This window comes from Chenopodium album, chromosome 2 (genome assembly GCF_948465745.1).
Source record: "Chenopodium album chromosome 2, dcCheAlbu1.1, whole genome shotgun sequence".
Taxonomy (NCBI): Eukaryota; Viridiplantae; Streptophyta; class Magnoliopsida; order Caryophyllales; family Amaranthaceae; genus Chenopodium; species Chenopodium album.
The window spans coordinates 4,450,464-4,472,652 of NC_137835.1; the positions used below are offsets into that span (position 1 = coordinate 4,450,464).

Here is a 22,189-nt window from a genome sequence, read left to right on the forward strand (position 1 = left end):
ATCACCTTAGTAAGATACATAATGTTTCTCACCCTTATCTATATTAACCACTTAATTAGCTTCCAATTGGAATATTTATTTAAACCAATACTTGTTTCTTAATCAAGGGATAATGATATATGCAGCTTTTATAAGAATTAAGTTTAAATATTAAACACTATTATACTACCGAGTAAAGCATGATTTTTTCATATATTAACATTTATATACCTACCAAATTGAAGGTTTCATTGTTCCATGTGATCAAGGCTAGTTGGAATTATTTTACTATGTTTTTTTTTTTTAATCAAACCCTCTCTTAAATTCACATAATTAAATTACTAGAGTATTTGCTAATGCAATTGGATGGCATTTTGTCAACCAAATTTGTTGGATACTTATCATCAATTTTTATACTCATACTGTCATACAATTCATATATATACACCTCATTTTAAGATTATTACAGTGCAACTATTATAAATTTGTACAATTTAAATTGAACACGAATTTTTACTTTTATTGAAAGCAAATATTATCAAGTTAGATGTTGTTGAATTAGTTTCATTTACATTTCCATAATTTCATTTTAAAAAAATAAAATAAACTTCTATTGCTCTATAATTATAACTATCCATGTTTAATGTTGTGCGTAGTCAAATAAAGCCTGCTATATCTAATTAAAGGGTTGCAAAACTAGTTATTTGTAAAAACAAAAGGAAGTAATTTCTTTTATACACTTACTTTTGGTCAAAGTCAAATGGGAAGAATATAATGGAAGATAAATATGGATTAGAGAGTAGTACTTGCCAGATTAAACTTTTAAAATAAATTTTAAAAAACATAAAATCCTGTATATAAAGGGTACGTTACAAGTTGAAAGAACATCACTGAGATAATATCACCCAAAATTCCCTCAACCTATAATCTCACATTCTCACTCAAACACACAAAGAAGAGATCAAAGATGATGAAGAAGACTAGTTTTGCTCATTTTGCAACAACTGTCCTTATGCTGCTATTCGCGGCGCTCATCCTCCTTTCTCAAACCACCCAAGCAAGACCACCAAAGAAAGAAATGTTCGCTTCAAAACCAAAGCCCGGGGTTCACCAGAGCCGCGATCGCTGGAGCATCTCTTAGAGAAAGCTATAACAAACAACTACGAGTATTCATTTGCATGGATTGGATACTTATACTCAATAATCAATATGTCATCCCCTCCTTTACTTTTATGCTGTGTGTTGCGTGACATTTTACACTGTTCAAATTTGCAAATTTCTTTTTCTCATACATTGTACTACCATTGTAAGTCTGTTACATGTTCATTATTGAATCTGATTCTGTTGTATGTATGATAACATTCTCGTTCGTAAATAATATTTTCTTTTACAATAATACAATTTGAATCATCAACGTCACAACTTTCTAGACTAGGTTAGTATATATTTGTTCTGAAAGACGTCTGATCCAACTCCACCAAAGGATCCAAATTTAGAAGTTAACTATGAGAAAAGATTAGTATCAAAAAGTTCGGAGTAAGATTGCAAAAACTCCCATACCAATTTCCTTTGTTTTCCGGAGAGGATAGGCTAGGCAAGTACCGAACCTACACAATCACATCCAGGAAAAAAAAAATACAGTTACAACTTACAAGTTACAAGGCAATAAAGTACTGCAATTCTTCAGAAGTCGAAAAAGAAGCTTCCAGAATCAAAGAACTCCAAGAATGTAATTCTTCAGTGTCATCGCTTCCACATACCAGTACAGTGTCCTCTGCATCATTAATGCATCTTTACATGTCTGATACAGACCACAAATAGGCTTCTTTCTCAGTAGCGCGTTTTTCATTTGTTCTTTTGAACAACTGCTTTTCATATCCTACATTGCAGTGAAAAGAGGATGAGAACATTGCGACTTATCTTTCAAATTAGTTAACGAATGATCTGTGACATCAAGTAGCAAAGCAATTGATAGCTTCACTCTTCTTGATAAATTAAGGAAACTAAAGAATTTCAAGGATTTATTAACAAGACTTACCAGTACTACGATTAACTCCATCCCAATGTCTCCCAGGTTTGATGCCGTATCTGTTAGGTTCATAGTCAAGCCCCCTTTTGATCCAGCTGTGACTAGGTATATCTTGGGGAATAATGAAACCAGATTCCTTCATCTTTTCACTATCTCCCAAGTCTGAAAGGAGCAAGTCGGATTGTTTTTTCTGCAATTTATCAAAACAGTCAGTGATTTTTCATGAGATTGCAAGAGCAACAGAATTTCATATAACAATCTAACAGAGCATAACCTTGACCAAATGTGCCATTGGATCACCCCACCTAAGTCTATCCTTCATCAGGCTATCGAGTTCTGGATCATCTCTGTCAAAAAAAAGCATCGTGAGATTTTTAAAAAGTACGCATAATAGAACATACCTTATGCGATACACAAAATTCTTTATAAATTCTTTATAAGTCACTTTTTTTGCAAGATAATATTCACCTCTGTCCAATTTCAAATGTCCTTGCATATTACTTTGGGACATTGACATTCAGTAAGTCACTTTCATAATATAAAGTCATATATTCTTCCTTCTCATCCCTCTCGTATGTCATATTTTTAATACATCAATTTAAATTACTACTCCGTAGTAGACAAAGTTGACATGATCACACAAACAGAAAACACAATTGCAAAATATAGAATACAAATTCTCAACACCCCCCTCTCCCCCCAACGCCACCCTCTCCGGTCCCCAAGCAAAAAAAAGGGAAAAGCTCAAAATTTTAGCGTAGTCGTATACATTAAAAAATTAAAAAAAAAAATTCAAAGCACGTAATCCCTATCAGCTATCAATAAAAAAAATCAGCATCCAATTGAGTTTTACCTGGACCGTGCAAATGGTTTTTCTTTCTCAAGTTCCATTTCAAGAAGCCTAGCTTCAGCTTCACGTTTTTGAGCCAAGCCCTTGCCCCATTCCAGCTTCTTCTCCTCCTCCTAATCAACAGAAGTTCAAAGAAAAAAAGCATCAATATTGCTAGTACTGTTTTTCTGACAGAATCAAAGAATAAATGCATTGGCTATTGTGGGGGATATAGTGAGAAGAAAGACAGAAACACAACAGTCAATTAATATTATTATATTAATGTCAAAAATAAGGAACGAATTTCAGAAAGAGTAATATGACAATACATATATATATATATATATATATATATATATATATATATATATATATATATATATATATATATATATATATATATAATCCAAATTATAAAGAGAGGGGTTTCACCATCACGGTAACAGATCCAGGATTCCGGATCTTGAGCAAATTTCATCCAGAGAAAGAGGCAGATAAATTACTACAGCAACCTAACCAAGGAATTGAGCATATCTGAGTGGACCAAAAATTATTCTGCTTGCCCCATTCTTGTCAATTTTAGAGTTACAATCATTTTTTTTTTTTTTTGAGGGGGAGAGTTACAATCATTTCAGTGTATTCTTTTGTGGGAAAATATTTGATTTCTCAACTATAGAAATACTCACATTAATATATATTTCCTAGAATTCAAAATATTTTCCAACACTACAAGGACGAAGGGAAAGTGATCATTGACAGACCACAGACCCCCTTAGTTCCCATACCACCAAATAAATTGCCTTTCAAACTTTTCATTTTACAAGGCATGCGTCTCTCATTTGAAGACTTCCCATCCAAAGAAATTGAACCAATAATAAGTTTGTACTTTGTAGCATATGATAAAAAGGACATGCATAATTATCAAATGACTACTATAACAACTAAGGAAAAACTTTCAACTTTTCAAGTGCTTTACTGACTGCAGTCTAAGGTTTAGGTTAAAATTAAGGACTACAATCCATGGATGAAATCTAAAGTTACCATACTTTGACACAGAAAATTATCCCTATTATCATTTAGAGACTCCTAAGATGAACCATGACAAGGTTCTCTTGTGCATGAGTAGGATTTTGGGATTCAGTAAAGTTTCCAAGTCAATTCTCAAATATCAAATTTCCCTTCCCTTGCTTAGGATGCTAAAGTATAATAAATAAGCATTTGAGAAGCTGAAATAGCAATTTAAGCGATATAAGCTAAACTTTCCCTATAGTCAAGAAGAGACTCCTAAAATGGATCATGAAAAGGTTCTCTAGTGCATACTGCATAAATAGGATTTTGGGATTCAATGGAAGTTTCCAAGTCAATTCGCACAAATCAACGCTCCTTTCTCTTGCTTAATTAAGGTGCTCAAGTATATAAGCTTGCAACTGTGCTTTAATGAAATTGGAAGAAGAGAACATTCCTTATCACAACCACGTTAAAGGCTTTCTCCTTTTTAGATCTAAGCTTTGTGCAAGGATTAGATTGTTTTAATCTAACTCCGTGCAACACCCGGAGAGAGAGAGAGAGAGAGAGAGAGAGAGAGAGAGGAAAAAAAAAGGATTGCATTAGAAGTTAGCTCCAAAATCTGAAAAATCTTTCGCTTTGGAGCTCGACTTGGGCAGCTCTTCCCTAATTAAATTAATTATAAATTTATAAGTGACTCATAATTGACCATGCATCTATTAAACTGAAGAAGTTGCTAGAATATGATTGCTTGAACAGTCATAAGAAAAGCAAGCACAAGTTATAAATGGTAAGAGACCTTAGGCACATTTATTATTAAGCTACCAAACCCCTGCCTCCAAAAAAAGGATTAGGAGAAGATTGTGTCAGAAGGTGAAGCACATCTGCACACTGGCTAGACTATATATTTATTAGTAAAACCATTCAGATTCAATTTGTTCAAAACAGTAGCCTAAAAATGGGGTTCTGAAATTGCCAATGCTAGACTATAGATTTGGCCCCAACTCCCAAGGAACAAAACTATGACACAGAAGCAAAAACCATATTAGGCATACACATGACCACATGCAACTATCAATGAATAAAGGACAGAACATAATTCTTGTTAAACAGGATTAAATCTGTCATCTCAAGTAATCTATAGCATATACAAATTACAATCTAGTGCTTGAGTTCTTTTACATAGTATTTTTTTTTTTTTTTTTTTTTTGAAGGAATCTAGTGCTTAATGTAGACCTAAGAAATAACACAAAACCAGCAATAGCAATTATTACAACAACAAAGCCTGAGTCCCACATGATTTGGGGTTGGCTGACAAGTTTTGTCAAAAAGGAACAGTCCGCAAAAAATGAAACAAAGAAATAAACATGATAAAATGAAAGTGGACAAAAGTCAAAAACAAGAAAACAAATAGTGAGTAAAAAGCGAGGGCAGTGTCAAGTGAAAATCCAAGAAGAGAAGATAAAATTTAAGAAAGTTTTATGAAAGAGGAGCAAGGGCAGATAAAAGAAAGGAAAATCAAGCATAAAAAATAAAAAAAAAGTTTCAGAAAACCTTGACATGGGAAAATAAATGTAGTTTGTAAACACAATAAGTATAGGTAAATAAGAAAAAACACAGTAATAGTAATTACTCCTCTATAATATTTACTCATAAAGAAGCCATTATAGAATTTTTTTTAGCTACCTTGGGCTTCTCTTTTTTCTTGGTAAGCTTCAAGTATTCATCCTTTGATATGCGTTCTCCTGCAATATAGTGTTCAGTGCCATTAAGTTACAAACATATAATGATATAAATGTCATACAAATATAGCCTAGGTCAGAAGCTATAACAACTTAGAGCAACAAAGGCAGGAACCGATCACTAACCCTTGTAACGATACACTGGCTCGGCACCCCGTCCACTTGCAGAAGGATCCATCTCATTGAATCTAAAAATATGTACATATTTTATGAGATAAAGTCACTGATATTTGAGAGATATAAGCCAAAACTGAGAATATCAAGCACTCAAGAAAACAACCCATTCCCAAAAATAAAAATAGAGACTATGACTAAAGCATTCCATCTGAACAGCTGAACTGCAAACATTGTTTTAGCAACAGTAATAAAATTATACACATGTACCTAGCAAGAATTTAACACTCAAGTGACATGAAACAACAATTTATAAAGAAGCCAAATATATTGATGTAATATACCTCGTCCATTCATCTTTTTTAATTTTTTCAATCTCCGTACTGACATCTTTGCCAGTAATCAAGCCTGTTTTCTGCTGTTGTTTGCTTTTTCTAGGAGGAGACAGGTCTGACTCAATAGACTCCTCTTGAGCACCATTTGCTCTGCGACCCCTTTTATCAATCCCTTTCTGGATTTTCCTTGGAGGTGAAAGATCCTCTGAAACTCGTAAATCATGTAGTTTTGATGAAGCCGGGCGCTCACGGCGAGGGGGAGACAGATCATCCAAGCCAGAATCTCTTACACCAGTAGCTGAAGAAATTTTTCGACGCGGAGGGGACATATCACTGTCCTGTTTTGCATCTGTAGCCTTGGTCCTGCGCTCAGGTGAGGGGGAATCATAACGTCTACGACGCTGGCGTGGTGGTGATAAATCCACTTCTTCACCGGCAGCCAAGGACTTTGATACATGCTTAGATGATGGAAAATCATTATTTTTTTTACGTTGTCGAGGTGGTGACAGATCAGAGCTTTCTCTAACAAAATCATCAGGTCCTGGCGAGGGACTGTCATTGCGTTGGCGACGTTGTCGTGGTGGTGACAGGTCAGTAACTTCTCTACCTGAATCTGAAGCATCCATGTCAGGCTCAGGAGAAGGTGTATCAAACCTAGCTTTTCGATTACGAGGTGGAGAAATATCTGAAGATAAATCATGAGTAGTTGAGCTCTTAGGAGCGTCAGAAACTGGAACCCAGCCACTACCATCTTCAGAAATTTCATTATAAGAACGCCTAGCCCTAAGCTCCTCCAACCTCTTCATCCTTTTAAATTCAATGTCTTCATCGACTTGTGGCTTCTCATCTACAAAATGAAAATCAAAAAGAACAAATTAGGAAAAACACGATATGGCAGAAACTACAAAAATTGAGTCATAGTCCATGAAAACATACATTATGACATGGAAATTTTACCAGGTGAATCATTCTCTTCCTCTTCATCAAAACTAACTGGCTTATGCCATACAGGATCTTCATCCACAACAAGTACACCAGCAGCTACTGCAACTGGTTTAGATTTCTTCTTTTTCTTCTTCTTTTTCTTCTCCTCCTCTGCTGCATTACTTTCATACTTCTTCAGGTATTCTTTCAACGACGAAGAAGCTGGTGCTGCCATCACCCCTTTTCACCTAATTGTTTCCTAAACCAACAAAAACCAATACAAGGAATGTATTTTACTTTCAAACTTCTTCAGGTATTCTTTCAACAGCAAAGAAGTCGGTGCTTCTATCACCACCGCTCACTAAATACCAATTTCCAATACCAACAATAACCTATATAAGGATTGTATTTTACTTTCAAAGTTCAGGTATTCTTTCAACGACGAAGAATTCAGTGCTGCCATTACTACTGTTCATTTAATAACAGTTTCCTATACCAACAAAAACTACAGAAGGATTGTATTTTAATTTCATAGTTCCAAGTATTCTTTCAACGACGAAGAAGTCGGTACTGTCATCACCATTGTTCACTTAACAATTTCATAGTTCAGGACTTCAGGTACAGGGAGAACCAGAGAAAAGGTCCATTTTCATAGTTCCTTCCTACAATTAACTAATTAAGGCTTACAAGAAACAGCCTACAACACATTTGCACCCAGATTTGGCTTAATTATCATCAAATTAAGCTACAAAAATCCACATTAAATTCTTCTTGCTTAGGAATATCAACGTAAATTGCATATAACAAAACTCTATCAAGAGCGATTATAAACCATAAACCCTAGAATGAGAAATTGATAATAAATCATAACATCAGTTATTTTAACCAAAAGTTCAATAATCCAGCTTAGAACAACCCTAAATTGACTATACTTACAATTAAATGAACGATAAACCCTTGATTGGGAAATTGATATTCAATGATATGATTAAAAAAAAAAAAAAAAAAACTAACCTCAGAAGGTGCTTAATGAAGGAGAGAAAGCTCAGAAGCCGCTTCAATGGAACATTCAGAATACGCGCTACAATGGAGGAGAGAGAGAGAGAGAGAGTGTGTTTAGGGAGGGAGTAGAGCGTAAAAGTTAAAAGACAAAACAAAAGAAAAAAAAAACATGAAAATGTATTTTAGGTCTCTTCTCGTTGATTGAACTAACCTGAATTGAACTAAATTAAATTACTAACTGTTTAAAAAATTCGGATGTACAATAATGCTATTGTAAATCAATAGCACGTGAGCCTCTTCATTACTTTCTTTTATCAGTTTTTTTCTCTCTCCTCACTTATTTTTCACTCACTGCGGAAGCCACCGTCGCCGCCGCAAGCTTGAGCCTCTCTCTCCTCACTTATTTTTCATCCATTACGGGAAGCCACCATCGCCGCCACCACTGTCGCGAGCTTGAGCCTCGTCAACAGTTATTTGACGGTTGTTGAGTGTTTGGCCGTTCATTCCTTCGATCGCGGCATCAAGCTCTTCGTTCCTTGCTTCTGAAGGTAATGATGGTGACGATGCTTGTATGGTAATTGGAAGCAGTAGCAAAAATTTTGGAATCAAAGTAAAATAATACTTGTATGGTTTACTTTTGAAAAAAAACAAAAAAACCTAGTGAGATTTTGATACTTTGTTTTGCAATTTGCATATGTAGCTTATACTTTTGTGATAAAAAGGGTCACTTTTGTGGAAAAAAAAAAGGAAGGGTCACTTTTGTGAAAAAAGGGGAAGGGTCACTTTTGTGAAAATATGTGTCACTTTTGTAATAAAAATGGTCACTTTTCGCAAAAATGTTCGATATACAATAAATTATTGTAAACCGGGGGCATGCAAAAGTTTTTGAAATTAAAATGACTGAATTAAAATGAAGAGAACTGACCTTTAAATTAATGAGACGAATAAATTGTCAACTGTAAGATCGTCAAATCTAATAATACCAACGGTGATAATTCTTTTAATTTTTAAGATGGCTACTCTTTTGTTTCACAATAATCTTTCCATTTAGAAATTCGTATTTTTTTTACGGGAGTTGACAGGGTAAAGTCGTATCCCCTAATCAAAAATAATTACCTAAATCACTAACTAAAGTAGATAGGGAAGTAGGGTTGATCTCCACAGGGAAACAAGTCTTTTTAATTCTAATTTATTATCATAATCTAAATTATCTAAGTAACCAATATTTTTAGGTATGAATTCTATACTACGAAGAATAAGTTTAGGGAGAAAAGAATCAATAATAATGAAACCTAGGGTCACAGGTTCACCAATAATTAATATTCCGGGATAGAACGAAGTAATTAATAATTAACAATGCACAGATAACATGATTAACAGGCTCTCGCAATTTATTAATCAACATTGATCTAACAGGCTCTCGCAATTTACTAGACCTAAGTTCCTATTAAAAATAGCCTTTAATATTAGATCAACATCTGCTCGATTCATCAATTCAATATTGCTAAACATTCACAATCAAATTACATCTGCTCGATTCATAATCTAATTGCAAAGAATTAAAACAATTCAATAGGAAGTTATCATGCAATATCAAAAATCAATAATAACAAACTATCCCTTCATATTAATTATGGATCCCCATAAACCCTAGAATGAAACTACTCACTAATCATCATAACTAAGCCAATCAAGTAAATAATTAAAAGCATAATTAAGAAAACAATTAAAATAGCTGAAATTAAAAAGGGAAGAAATTATACCAAAAATAAATCTGGAATTAAAGGAAGTATTAAGAACAAAAGTTTAGAGAGAATTTAAGAGAGAGAAAAATACTAAGTAGAGAGAGAAAGTCTAAGAAAGAAGGTAACTAATAATTCTATACAAAACGTATTTAAACCTCTCCTAAAACAAGAATTAAAACTAAACTAATCAGCTTCTAAGAAAACACGCGCCCGATCGGGCGAAGGGCCGCCCGATCGGGCCCGCCTTTTTTACAATGCCCTTTACTGATGTGCCGCGCCCGATCGAGCTTAGCTCACCCGATCGGGCGCGCCTCTTCCTTGAGGGTCCTTATGCGCGCAGCCGCCCGATCGGGCCCGGTCTTTTTCTTCGAGGCTTGAACTTCGATTGGGCTAGATTTCTCGGCCCAATCCGGATTTCCTCGCGGGTCTCGAATACTTGGTCCAAATGCCTCGTGATCCCAATTACCGAGCCCCTAATCACCGGCTCTCACCGATCCTGGGCTCCAAAAGTGGTCGTGTCCTTCTAGCTTCCGTAGTCGATCCAATAAAGCCCGGGAAAATGCTCCAATAGTGCAATTTCCTGTAAAATACAACTAAAACTACGAAAACACTAGAACACACAAATTAGTAATAAAAGTGGCCCGAAAGAGCCAAAAACACTACTAATAACGACCAAGGGACGGGGATAAAACACTATATAAACTAGACATATCAGGAGTATTTGTAAATTTGATTTGATATTGCTTTGTATTGATATCCCATTTTTATAATTTTAGCTAATGCGAAGTTTAAAAAAAATTTGCAATCAAAGACTTACATAGATTGTTAAAGAAACATGGCACACAATTAAAAGTAAATGTAAAATTGAGGTAAATTTATTTGGAGTACGAAGTTTTTTTTTTTTTTTTTTTGGTGGAATTTATATGAGGTAATACTTTGTAATGTAAAATTGAGAAAATTTTAACAAAAAGCATATTGAAAACAATCAATTCAAATAAATAGGATAAAAAATAAAAAAAGAAAAATCAATTGCAAATTAGAGAAGATCAATTTATATGTTGGGTGCATCCAACAACCTAAAATTTGACTTATTTATAGCTAGCACACCACTAAGGTGTAATGCAGGAAGCAGCTGTTGAAGGCTGGTCTCGAAACCAGGTACATATTCGTGGTCCCTCATTTTGAAATGAACATTTACTATAACAAACATTACGTAGTTTGAGGGAACAGATCAACCAAGAAAGCTTTGGTGTATACCAAGAATAGTGTCTTTAGGTGCCGGATCCACATGACCCACCAAGTCGACGACGACGACTAATATCACCAGTTCACCACTATTGAAAAGCGAATAGTCATGTTTGCTCTATAGTGGAGAGTGTCTAAGCAAGGTTTTGGGCAACGTTGCAAAGGAGCAAACTTATTCAGTTAAAGTACATACAAAAGTGTATTTTAGGAGTATCAATTCAATGACAAGATTAAAAGTTCAACTCCTATATGGAGTATAGAGTTGCCGCCATTTTAGGATGAATTTGAAGGTTTGGAGAGAGAAAATGGTGGTGGATTTGGAGGAAGACGGTGACAAAAAATTGGTGAACATATATTATAATAATGAACATCTGATAGTTGAAAATGAACATTTAGTTTCATAAGAATAAATATCTTATAGCATAAAAATGTTCATTTTTGTTACATTAATCTGTGAACATTAATATTACAAGAATGAACATCTGATAGTATGAAAATGAACATTTAATTTTGCAAGATTCAATATCCTATAGCTAGAAAAAGAAGTTCAATTCTGCTACATTAAATTGTGAAAATTATTATAAGAATGAACATCTGATAGTATGAAAATGAAGATTTAATTTTGTAAAAATAAATATCCTATAGCAAGAAAATGTTCGTTCTTATTATACTAAATGTTCATTTTTAAAATGAGGGACCAACCAGATATGGCCGGTCTCGGGACCAGCTAAAAATTTATGATGCAGGAAGCTTGTGCTTGAAAATGTGTCTCTTATAAGCAAACCCGGTCCAAAACACGACAATGCCTATCGATAACGGGGGAAAGGATTGAATCTTCATCATAAGTTGTTTGTCGTGCCTATTAAATACACAACCTCAAAGTTGTGAGTAACAATCTTTACCACTAGACCAATTATTATTTAGGGCATGTTCACATTTACTGAACTGAGCTGAACTGAACTGATTGGAGCTGAACTGAACTGAACTGAACTAAGCTGAAATGAATATTTTATGAGAGAGGGAAATTAAGAGCTGAACTGAACTGAACTGGACTGATTGGAGCTGAACTGAACTAAGTTGAAATGAATATTTTATGAGAGAGGGAAATTAAGAGCTGAACTGAACTGAACTGAACTGATTGGAGCTGAACTGAACTGAAATTAAGTAAATGTGAACAGACCCTTAGTTAAGTCGAGCATTATACTGAAAATACGCCAATACATTATCAAAGTAACCTGATTACACAAAATATTAATTTTCATGATAAACAACAATTATTTATCGTTACTTGAAGTAGCGATTCAGGGTAAAACCTCTGCCTCAAATAGTAGTTTTGGGTTGCCTATAGATCATGAATATCATGAAATCAATGGGCTCCTTCCTTTCTTTACCAAATGCACTTAAGCTAGATTAATGCCTGAATTAGGAAGCTTGCTCTAAAACACAAAAATGGAGTTTATCGACGACTATGACGAGAGCAGACCCAGGCTCATCTTCCAATCTCGTCCCCAACCTTCTTCAGCCGCCATTGATTCACCTCTAAATTTCCAGAAAAACAAGCCTCTACTCATCATTTCACTCTCTTTCTCTCTCATCTTCCTGGGTTCTTCCTTCTTCTTTCTCCAATCCCAGATTCTAAATCCCCTTTTCCTATGGCTTTCTCTCTCTTTCCTCGTCGGCCCTTTCGCTCCTATCTCTCTCACTGCTGGGGATATTCGAGTTGGGCAAGGAAGAATCGTCGATTTCCCCCCTGAAACGGAGGCAATTGATGCTGAGGAATCCAAGAAAAAATTGGCCAATAGACGGAATCGAGGTAAACGATCTGATTTTGATGGGGTTGTTGCTAATGGGTCTTCTGATTATGTGAAGAACAGTGATAATTTGGTTGATTTGAAGGAAAAGGATAAAGGGTTTTCGAAATTAGGGGAAAATGTTGATGGGGTTGTGATTGAGGAGAGAGAATGGAGTGAGGAGGATTTAGGGTTGTTGAGGAAACTAATTGTGAAGTACCCAGTTGGGAAGCCTAAGAGATGGGAGGTGATTGCCGAGGGTTTCAAGGGTAGGCATAGTGTGGAGAGTGTGATCAGTAAAGCTAAGTCATTTGGGAAGGAGAAACCCGTGGATTCGGATTCATATTCGAAGTTTTTGAAGGATCGAAAGGCGGTTGATAAGAGGGTAGAAGATGAAAATGTGGCTGTGGGTAAGGAAGAAAGTGGTGGGGAGGTGATTGCTTGGAGTTCAACTGAAGATATTGCTCTTCTTAATGCATTGAAAGCATTTCCAAAGGAGGTTGCTATGAGGTGGGAGAAGATTGCTGCTGCTGTTCCTGGGAAAACGAAAGCGGCTTGTATGAAGAGAGTTTCTGAATTGAAGAAGGAATTTAGGAGCTCTAAGGCATCCTGAGAGATAGTTTAATGAGTTCCATTCATGTCTTTGAATTGTGGTAATACTCAAACGAGGTATGATTGCATCACCACTCAATTTAATGTTTTTTGGTTGATTATTGAAGTTAAATTCAACTTATATCCTGTTTATGTATGTGCTAAGAAGTTTAATGACTGATTGACTGGAATCAATTTTAAACTTATTAGTTGATTTGGCATTTTGTGTGTATGCCGTTGTTACATTTGTTTAGAATCCTTGGATAAGTGCATAGTTCAAAGAGCTTAATTGCGAGGTTATGGTATAGGTGGTTTGCAAATTTAGAGAGGTCATGATTCTGGTAAGAGAGGTACATTAGATGAGAACGGGGAGATAATAGAGGAAGGCTTAATTGTTATGATCGAATAGAGATGATGATTGAAGTTGGAGATTCTTAGAGTTATTTAGCGGATGATGATCACTCTAAAAAGAGTTAAAGCGTGGTAATTTAGAAGCTAATATTTCGCTGTGATGGGATAACTCTTGCTTATCCATATAATGCTTAGTAGTGAAAGGTGAAAGCCTGATACTTGCCTCAATAAAAATTGACAATCTTGAGTAAATATCCTTTGAGGGCTCTGAAATATATACTGAAGGGCTTTAGAAACCGCTAGACTGTATCTCTCCATATCTTGGTGAGCAGAACCCAGTTCATATGCTCTGCTGTATGGAGATATTGAGGTGACTGTTTTGAATACCCTGGATTGTATTGAGATAAGTGATAGTCGAAGAACATGGAAATGTAGCCAACTAGAAAGGAGTTTTGATACAATTGGTAAAATGCAATATGAGAAAATATTATACTGTATATTGGTATGACTTTGGACTAGTTTGGCAAAATTGGGAAGTGAATCACAATTTTTGTACCATATTCTTGGTAACTTTCTTCAAATTATCTGGGTCATTTGAAATGAATTAGGTAGAAAGGACCAAAACAATTTTCTTTTGGACTATTGAACTGGGCATAAGCTCCTGTATTCTAAAGACATTTGAAAGTTTCATATCTTTGACTAAGGTGTGTACTGTGTAGTGTGTCTTCTTGTTGAATTGAATATTTGAACTCTATACACCTTTTGAATTGATCTTCTTTAACCCTGGACGACAAGAGATAAATTCGTTATCAATGTCTATCACTATCCCGATCAGCATTATTGTCTTTGGGTATCTTAATCAAAAAGAACATCAGTATCCAGGGTGATGATATTCTTTTAATTATATAGAATAATGGCCGACTAAATTGGGACTTTTTTTTTAATTCTCTTGTACCTGTTTTAAAACAATGTCAAGAAATCATAATACCTGTTAAGAAAACAAGTGCATAAGTACAGTGACTACAGTCTTTTGCTTGTTTTCTAGGCTCTAAGGTTCCCTTGAAAGAAACCAACAATCAACTGAATCAAGAGTCTGTTTATGTGCATGAGTGCATGACTATTCAACAAGAAATCTTGAAAGGAACAAAAATGGGGTATTTTGTGAGAAAAAAAAAAAAGAAAAGACTTAGAGATGACCCACAAAATATTTTTGCAATTAAGCAAAGTATTTATTGAAGAATATAGGAACACTTAAAAAAATCCCATCAAAGAGCAGCTGCAGATTGATATATTGCACCTAAACTTCCAACAGTCCATAGGAAGAGAACCTGATCCACCTGGTGAAAACACAAGGCATAAATGGCGTGACGAAAGGCAATAGATTATAAAGAATAATATCCTTTGAACTACATAAAGACATTGCATAGAAGGTATTGAAAAATAAGGTCTGAAGGTCTTAAGAAAATTAGACTTTAATAAGCAATGAAGTAGCCGCTAGCAGCTACCCTGGTAATCGATACTAATTTCAACTCTAGTCAATAAAATTCATCAATATGCTCAACGCTTGCTGAAGTTGGTTAGGGGTACAACTTGTACTCATGAGGTCAAGTTCTTCCAAATACAGATGATTAGGGGTGAGGATCCCTTACCGCACCCCTTCCCCTTCACTTACATGTGCCTGAAAAATTGGGCGAAGAGACTATGAGGGTTGAGGCTTAGTTTGGGCTCTCCTTACTTTTATTTTTTTATTTAGAAAAGAATCACAGAATCTAAGTTGGGGTGCAATGAGCAACAAATTGGCGCAATAGTGAGTTATCTATAGAGTGTGTGTGTGTATTTGCGCAACCATATGCCAAATTAAATAACGCTCCATTTGTCTATGAAAAATCTTTGTGTTAGGCTATGGCACACATATTAAGGAATTTAGTAGGTGAGGAGAGAGAGAGTGTTAGTGGAGGGGTCCACTTCACATGGTTTTGACCAAGAAAGTTTCTATTTTAAGTAACAAGAAGATAATTTGGGGCATATTAGAAATTAAATACATGAAGATTATTTGTGGACAAAGGGAGTATAAAATAAGGAGGGAGAAGGGGATAAAGGGAGTATAAAAATAAGGAGGGGGAAGGGGATTTTCCATTTTAAATTTAGCATCCACATATGGAACACTCTAAAGTGGTCATAGAAACAAAATTCAGTTCCAATGTTGAATAGCTGGATCCAGGGGTCAGGAAGATGGTTAAGAGTAAGGAATATTTCATAATTGGCACAGCTAGAACCAAACAAACCCTCAGCTTCTAGAAGTGCATTGAAGGAAATGCAAATTGCCGGCAAAATGCCTGTAAAGTCAATGCGAGCAATATAGTATTGTGATGAATTGGTGATTGAGACTGGAAGAGTAAGATTGAAACTTTCAAAGCTTATATGAAGATTATTTTAGGGTGTGTTCTAGAGAATTATTGAGGGAACTTACAGAGTTGAGTGTGCTAATCGAATTTGGCATTCTAGGTTTTAATGGAAGGAGTTAGGGGTACTGAATATTCCGTGAATTATCACAAGGCCAACAGATCGAAGATTCCAATAAGATGGTTATGAGAGGAAACTTAGCAAGAGAAGGGGCCTTTTTGTTCCTAATAAACTTTGGTAGCAGATTTTTTTATGTGGATATTATGGTGTCAGGTGCTACTTTTAAAAACCAAATTAAGGACATTTGTTAAGCATAATATTTGGGCTTCAAGGTTGTTTTTTTTTTTTTTTAAAAAAAAATTATCATTTGGTCACTGTTCTTCTGAAAGCTATGGCACACATATTAAGGAATAGAGTAGGTGAGGAGAGAGAGAGAGTGTTAGTGGAGGGGTCCACTACACATGGTTTTACCAAAAAAGTTTTCTATTTTAAGTAACAAGAAGATGATTTGTAGGCATATTAGAAATTAAATACATGACGATTATTTGTGGACAAAAGGAGTATAAAATAAGGAGGGAGAAGGGGATAAAGGGAGTATAAAAATAAGGAGGGGGAAGGGGATTTTCCATTTTAAATCTAGCATCCACATATGGAACACTCTAAAGTGGTCATAGAAACAAAATTCAGTTCCAATGTTGAATAGCTGGATCCAGGGGTCAGGAAGATGGTTAAGAGTATAAGGAATATTTCATAATTGGCACAGCTAAAACCAAACAAAACTCAGCTTCTAGAAGTGCATTGAAGGAAATGCAAATTGCCGGCAAAATGTCTGTAAAGTGTGAGCAATATAGGATTGTGATGAATTGGTGATTGAGACTGGAAGAGTAAGATTGAAACTTTCAAAGCTTATATGAAGATTATTTTCGGGTGTGTTCTAGAGAATTATTGAGGGCACTTACAGAGTTGAGTGTGCTAATCGAATTTGGCATTCTAGGTTTGAATGGAAGGAGTTAGGGGTACTGAATATTCCATGAATTATCATTAGGCCAATAGATCGAAGATTCCAATAATATGGTTATGAGAGGAAACTTAGCAATAGAAGGGGCCTTTTTGTTCCTAATAAACTTTGGTAGCAGATTTTTTTATGTGGATATTATGGTGCCAGGTGCTACTTTTAAAAACCAAATTAAGGACCTTTGTTAAGCATAATATTTGGTCACTGTTCTTCTGAAAGCTGTTTGGAGTTGCTACTGGCCTTATACATATTTTACAGGGACTGAGTCGTTTTAAGTTGGTACTGCTTGAAGCTGAAATCTAAGTCATGAATTGTTGACTCAATATTGATGGAAGCTAGGAAATCATAATTGTTTTGAATTATTATATTCAGCTTCATAGGGATGTGTAAATAGCATAATTGTAATAGATTTTGATTTTCTAATGATAAAACGTGTTATTAGCGTGCAATATACTTGCAAAGGTAAACAATTTTGGGCTCCCCCCTAAATAAAGGAAGAGGGGGGGGGGGGGGGGATGCACAAAATTGACGATTAAGGGTTTGATGTTGTGGTTAGAAGTTGGAAAAATGACATTCTTATATCTGTTACATTGCTCCAAACATTATAAGCTCTCATCATTTGTGTGAATGATCTATATGACTGACTGACTGTTCGGCCTGTTCGCTAAATGCCGTTTCAATGCATAATCTATTTATTGGAGGATGTAAACTTTAATTTTCAACTGGTGAGATGCGTAATTAACTAGAACATTTCCTACATAGGAAAAAGGGACTCCTTATCCAGAGCTTGAGGAATTCAATACACTCTAAGAAACAGAGGAACTAGCCTATGCTAGAAATTTTAGTAGTAGTTCTCTTCTGACTCGTAAAAAGGTTATATTTATGTGAAAATTGAAAGAGCATGTCCTCGCATCTCTAATGTTGCAGCTAAGCAGTAAAAGGAGGCTAACCTTTGTCAGTTGTTCAGACTAAATCACCCAGGGTGCTGGTCCTGTAACATTCCCCTTGTAGCTGGTAATGGAAAAGTACAGTTTGAATATGTTCAACCACCCAAAAGTCTTGTCCCACACCTGGAAGTAGTTTGAGGGCAAAATCTTTTGACACATCATAGAAACGAAGGGCAGTGAGGCTTTTTAGATGGCGGATACCTGCTGGCACTGTATCTAACCTTGGGATTGGGCCTATCTTCAGCAACCGTAAAAGAGGCAAGGCACCCACTTCTATTGTCAGTGTCATCAAAGTATTCATGTCGTAGAGCTTTAGAATTTTAAGCTTCTGAAAGCCAGTGGCCTGAAAAACTAGCTCTTCACCAAGAAATGCTTCCTGGAGTACAAGCTCTGACAAAGTTGGCAAATTCTGAAGGATAGACAGTGGGTCAATTATCATCCTAGACCACATTAAACTAACTGTAACAAGATTTTTGAGCTGGGGAATCCAATCAGGTATCCTCTCTAGGCGGCCTTTTAAGTAAAGACGTTCAAGATGTTGGGGAGGGGATGAAAGAAATTTTAGGTCAAGGATCTCTTCTTCACTTTGAGAACAAACCTCTAGAGATTCAAGGTGTCTCATCAAAGCTATGGACTCACAAAACATTTTCCCATTTGGTGTTTCCAGTTTGGTTATCCCCAACTTCCTCAATTGCTTCAATTTTCTCAACTCCCTGAATAAAGTTATCCCATGATTTGCCTCTACAAGGTACAGCTTCTGCAAATTCTCTAGACGGCCTAACCCTTGTTTCAATTTCAACCCTCTTTGAGTGCTTATGCTAAAATCAGTTTCATATTCATAGCTGTATCCAATAAGATACTGCAGATTAAGTAGCCTGTTTATTTCACCTGGTAGCTCATGCACGAATGAGCATTTGAGATCCAATGTCTGTAGGTTATGTAGCTTACCTATGGACTTTGGTAGTTTTTTTGTCTTTGTGTTCCTTAGACTTATATACCTTAAGTGAAACAGATCTCCAACTTCTTCAGGAATAAAATCGGTTGGTGCACCATGCAGATCTAGCACTTTCAAAAGCCTGAAAACTTTAGTTAGTGCACACAAAACAGAACTTGGGAAGTTGTCCACATCAAATATTGAAAGTGAGCGGATTCCAAATTTTCTATTGCTCTTCAGAAAACTGTCGTCGTTGCATCTGTGGATTGATAACCTCCTTGTTAAACCATCAAAACTTGAGCTACTTCCTGTCCATACATGTCCAAAACTTAATTCCTCTGATTTTGAGAGATGATCTCACGCATCAAATCATGCACTCTGATTGTTCTAATCTTCCCATCAACATCTATACGTGAGACTTGAACTAAGCTTCTATTTATAAGTTCTGCCAGGTATTCTTCTGCAACTTGCTCCATCGTTCTTCCTCTTGTCCCTTTTATGAAACCTTCTGCTATCCATAGTCGGATTAACCGTGCATGTCTGATTGAGTAGTCCTCAGGCAACATCCCAAAGTACATCAGACACAGCTTTAGGTAATAAGGCAAGTCATAGTAGCTGAGGGACAAAATTCTGCTCATACTTGAGAGGTGAGGATTGGTCAGCAGCTCAGAACCAAGGCTGGATTCGAGCTTCTGCAATTCACTCTTGGCTTTTCTTTTAGTCGATAACATTCCTGCAATTGCAACAACTGCCAGTGGCAAGCCTTCACACTTCTTCACAAGGTTGCCTGACAACTCCTTTAACTCTGATGGGCTGCCACTCTCTGTATCAGAGTGGAATACCTTCTTGCAGAATAGTTCTAAGGCCGCTTCCTCAGGTAATGGTTGTAGTTTGTACATTTCATCAAATGAAGATTCTTTGCATGAAGAAGCAACATATTCCGAGCGTGTTGTGATCAATACCCTGCTGCTTTGACCGTCATCCGGCAAAGTATGCCGAATCAGTGCCCAAAATTCTACTGTCCAGACATCATCAAAAACAACCATATACCTCTTTTGCTTTAAATATTCTCGTAGCTCGATTATAAGCAATGTCTCGTCCATTTGATCGATCTCTGTTGGAGGGGTTTCTTTCCTTGCCTTGTAGAATTCTTTCAATGTTTTCCTCAGCAGATCCTCAACCTTGTATGATTGTGAAACAGTGATCCAAGCTTGATAGTTGAAGTGATTCGTAACAAGATGATTCTCATATACTTTTCTGACAAGTGTTGTCTTGCCTAGCCCACCCATGCCAAAAACTGATATCACTGTGCGTTTAGGTGCTCCATTGACTAACCAGCCAATCAATCTATCTCTGTGGGACTCTATCCCCACAACTTCGGATTCTTCAATGAATAATGAAGTGACACGGGGGTCATGCCATGATTCATTTTCTGTATTTGCTTCTGGCTCTGAGGACCTGAAGCCAAAACTCTTGCCTCTTTCTTTGATGGCATGGATTCTATCCTTGATATGTTTAATCTCACAAGCCATCTGGGATCGAGGTTTCAATCTGAGAATCATGCAGAGTGCCCTGCCTAGAGTGCCAAAGACTCTGGGACAGTCATGACATTGTGCTTCTGTGGCCATGTAAAGAACATAATTGTCTATGACGTCTTCTATCTGATAAGCTACCTCTCGCAGTTGGTTCACCCATGTCTTGGCACCATAGTTAATTGCGTCTTTTTCTGCCTTAGCATCTGCATCCCTGACGTAGGAATGAATGCTTTCCAGCTCCCCTTTAATCTGAGCAACTTCTCTGTGGATGCCACTCAAGAATGTTGCTTCATCAACGAGCAAAGGAACCAGATTTTGTATTACAAGGCTCACAACAGCCTCTGTCATTTGTCTCGTTCTGCACTCACATTGCCAATCAGGCACACCACTTTGTTGCTTTTACTTATTCAAATGGCATATGAGATGATGTCTTCATAGTTGTGAAGCTGAAATATGCATACAGTTCCCAAATTAAGAGAGACTTGTATATAGATTGTTTTTGCTGTATGTAATTTGTTTAACAAATGGAATTATTTTGTGGTATCATAACAAGTCTTTAAGTCAGAATAATAACGTCCAAGCACATTGAATTCAAGGAAGACAAAAGGTCTGGTAGGGTTGTGGGGGCTGAAGTCAAGGTGAGTATTCCTCGGGTCAGTCAGTCAGATTACGTTTACACTTTTAAGTGGGGTCTTCTTGGACATTATTTTGAGAGGAAATTTCTTTTTCTATCAAGAAACTTTTCTTTCTTCTTTCCCTTTTTTGCTCAACTCATTGTTAACTGTTGCTAGTCATCCATGGGTCAAACAAGTTTTGATTGGACGTCTGTGACGAGTATGTGTCCAAGTGTTAGACTTGATTAATCTTGTGAGTACGCTGTTCAAATAAAGGTTTTAACTCTTTTAAAGTTCACTGCCTGATAAATAAAGAAATACTTTGATCGACTTGGTTGCCTGGGTATTGAACCTATATAAAAGTGAAGATCCTAGTTTTCTTTGATTTTACATCTGATCATTTTGTTCTTGCTATAATAGTTACTTGTATTAGTCATTTTTCACAGGACTGCTCCATATAGTTCTATTGCTTGTTCGAGTTTTTTATCTGAAAAAAGCAATTGACAACGATGTGTGAATGCAGGAAAATAGAGTTTATGCGACATGAACATCAACATCGGATTATTACAACTTTCTTCGGAAGCATATATGCTATTATGTATGAGATGAGAAGGGAATATGTTCTGGTCAAATACAAGTACAAATGCAAATACAGAAACTTCATGCAGATCGTATACAAATTCATGATGAGGGGATTCAATGAAGTCTTGAGCTTCTTTAGGTTAGGCAGTAAATTATTACTTGCTCAACTTTTTGTCCTCTCTCATTTTTGGCTTTTTGATTGTTTCTCTTCCTTTACTTAATTTTATTTACTTGGTGTTTATTCCATAAAATTGTTGAGAGTCAAAATTATTAGTGTTATTTGACCTCCTTACTAACTTTTCTCTTTCAAATACTCTCTAGTCTTTAATAAGTAATAAATTATTTAATCATGTATCAATTTATTTTTTCTGTTTCTGTTATCATATATAATTATCATCATAAACAATTGTCACCCTACAATATGCCGAAAATAGCCAATGCAACCGATAGACTCCAAGTCTCCAACACACACTTAAAC

General features: G+C 36.0%; 1 protein-coding gene and 2 pseudogenes across 3 annotated transcripts; 1 reads left to right on the plus strand and 2 right to left on the minus strand.

The window, feature by feature from the left end:
- Positions 1-1,495: 1,495 nt before the first annotated feature.
- Positions 1,496-8,089, minus strand: LOC145580226 (uncharacterized). 2 transcript variants are annotated; one of them, XM_081637645.1, is made up of 9 exons: positions 7,972-8,089; positions 6,991-7,216; positions 6,043-6,880; positions 5,711-5,772; positions 5,529-5,587; positions 2,862-2,971; positions 2,283-2,355; positions 2,018-2,198; positions 1,496-1,858 (listed from the first exon to the last, which is right to left on the minus strand). In XM_081637645.1, the coding sequence occupies exons 2-9, from the start codon at positions 7,190-7,192 to the stop codon at positions 1,773-1,775; spliced, it is 1,611 nt and encodes a 536-aa protein (XP_081493771.1). In that variant the 5' UTR covers positions 7,193-7,216; positions 7,972-8,089; the 3' UTR covers positions 1,496-1,772. The 2 variants fall into 2 exon arrangements, with proteins under 2 accessions (XP_081493771.1, XP_081493778.1); XM_081637652.1 differs by lacking the exon at positions 7,972-8,089 and having other exon boundaries at positions 6,970-7,130.
- Positions 8,090-12,320: 4,231 nt separating this feature from the next.
- Positions 12,321-22,082, plus strand: LOC145580247 (transcription factor MAMYB pseudogene; annotated as a pseudogene). Its single transcript, XR_014099353.1, has 2 exons — positions 12,321-13,408; positions 21,653-22,082. The product of XR_014099353.1 is annotated as a transcription factor MAMYB pseudogene (transcript).
- LOC145580237 (disease resistance protein RPM1-like) lies at positions 18,054-20,994 on the minus strand (annotated as a pseudogene).
- Positions 22,083-22,189: the final 107 nt, after the last annotated feature.

What these genes read in the sequence shown, in the direction of transcription:
- LOC145580226 (XM_081637645.1), bottom strand. Translation starts at nt 7,192, where the DNA reads ATGGCAGCACCAGCTTCTTCGTCGTTGAAAGAATACCTGAAGAAGTAT. An exon ending in AAAAAAGATGAATGGACGAG is followed by an intron (nt 5,773 to 6,042) that starts GTATATTACATC and finishes ACATATTTTTAG; the next exon opens with ATTCAATGAGATGGATCCTT. An exon ending in TGGAGTTAATCGTAGTACTG is followed by an intron (nt 1,859 to 2,017) that starts GTAAGTCTTGTT and finishes ACTGCAATGTAG; the next exon opens with GATATGAAAAGCAGTTGTTC.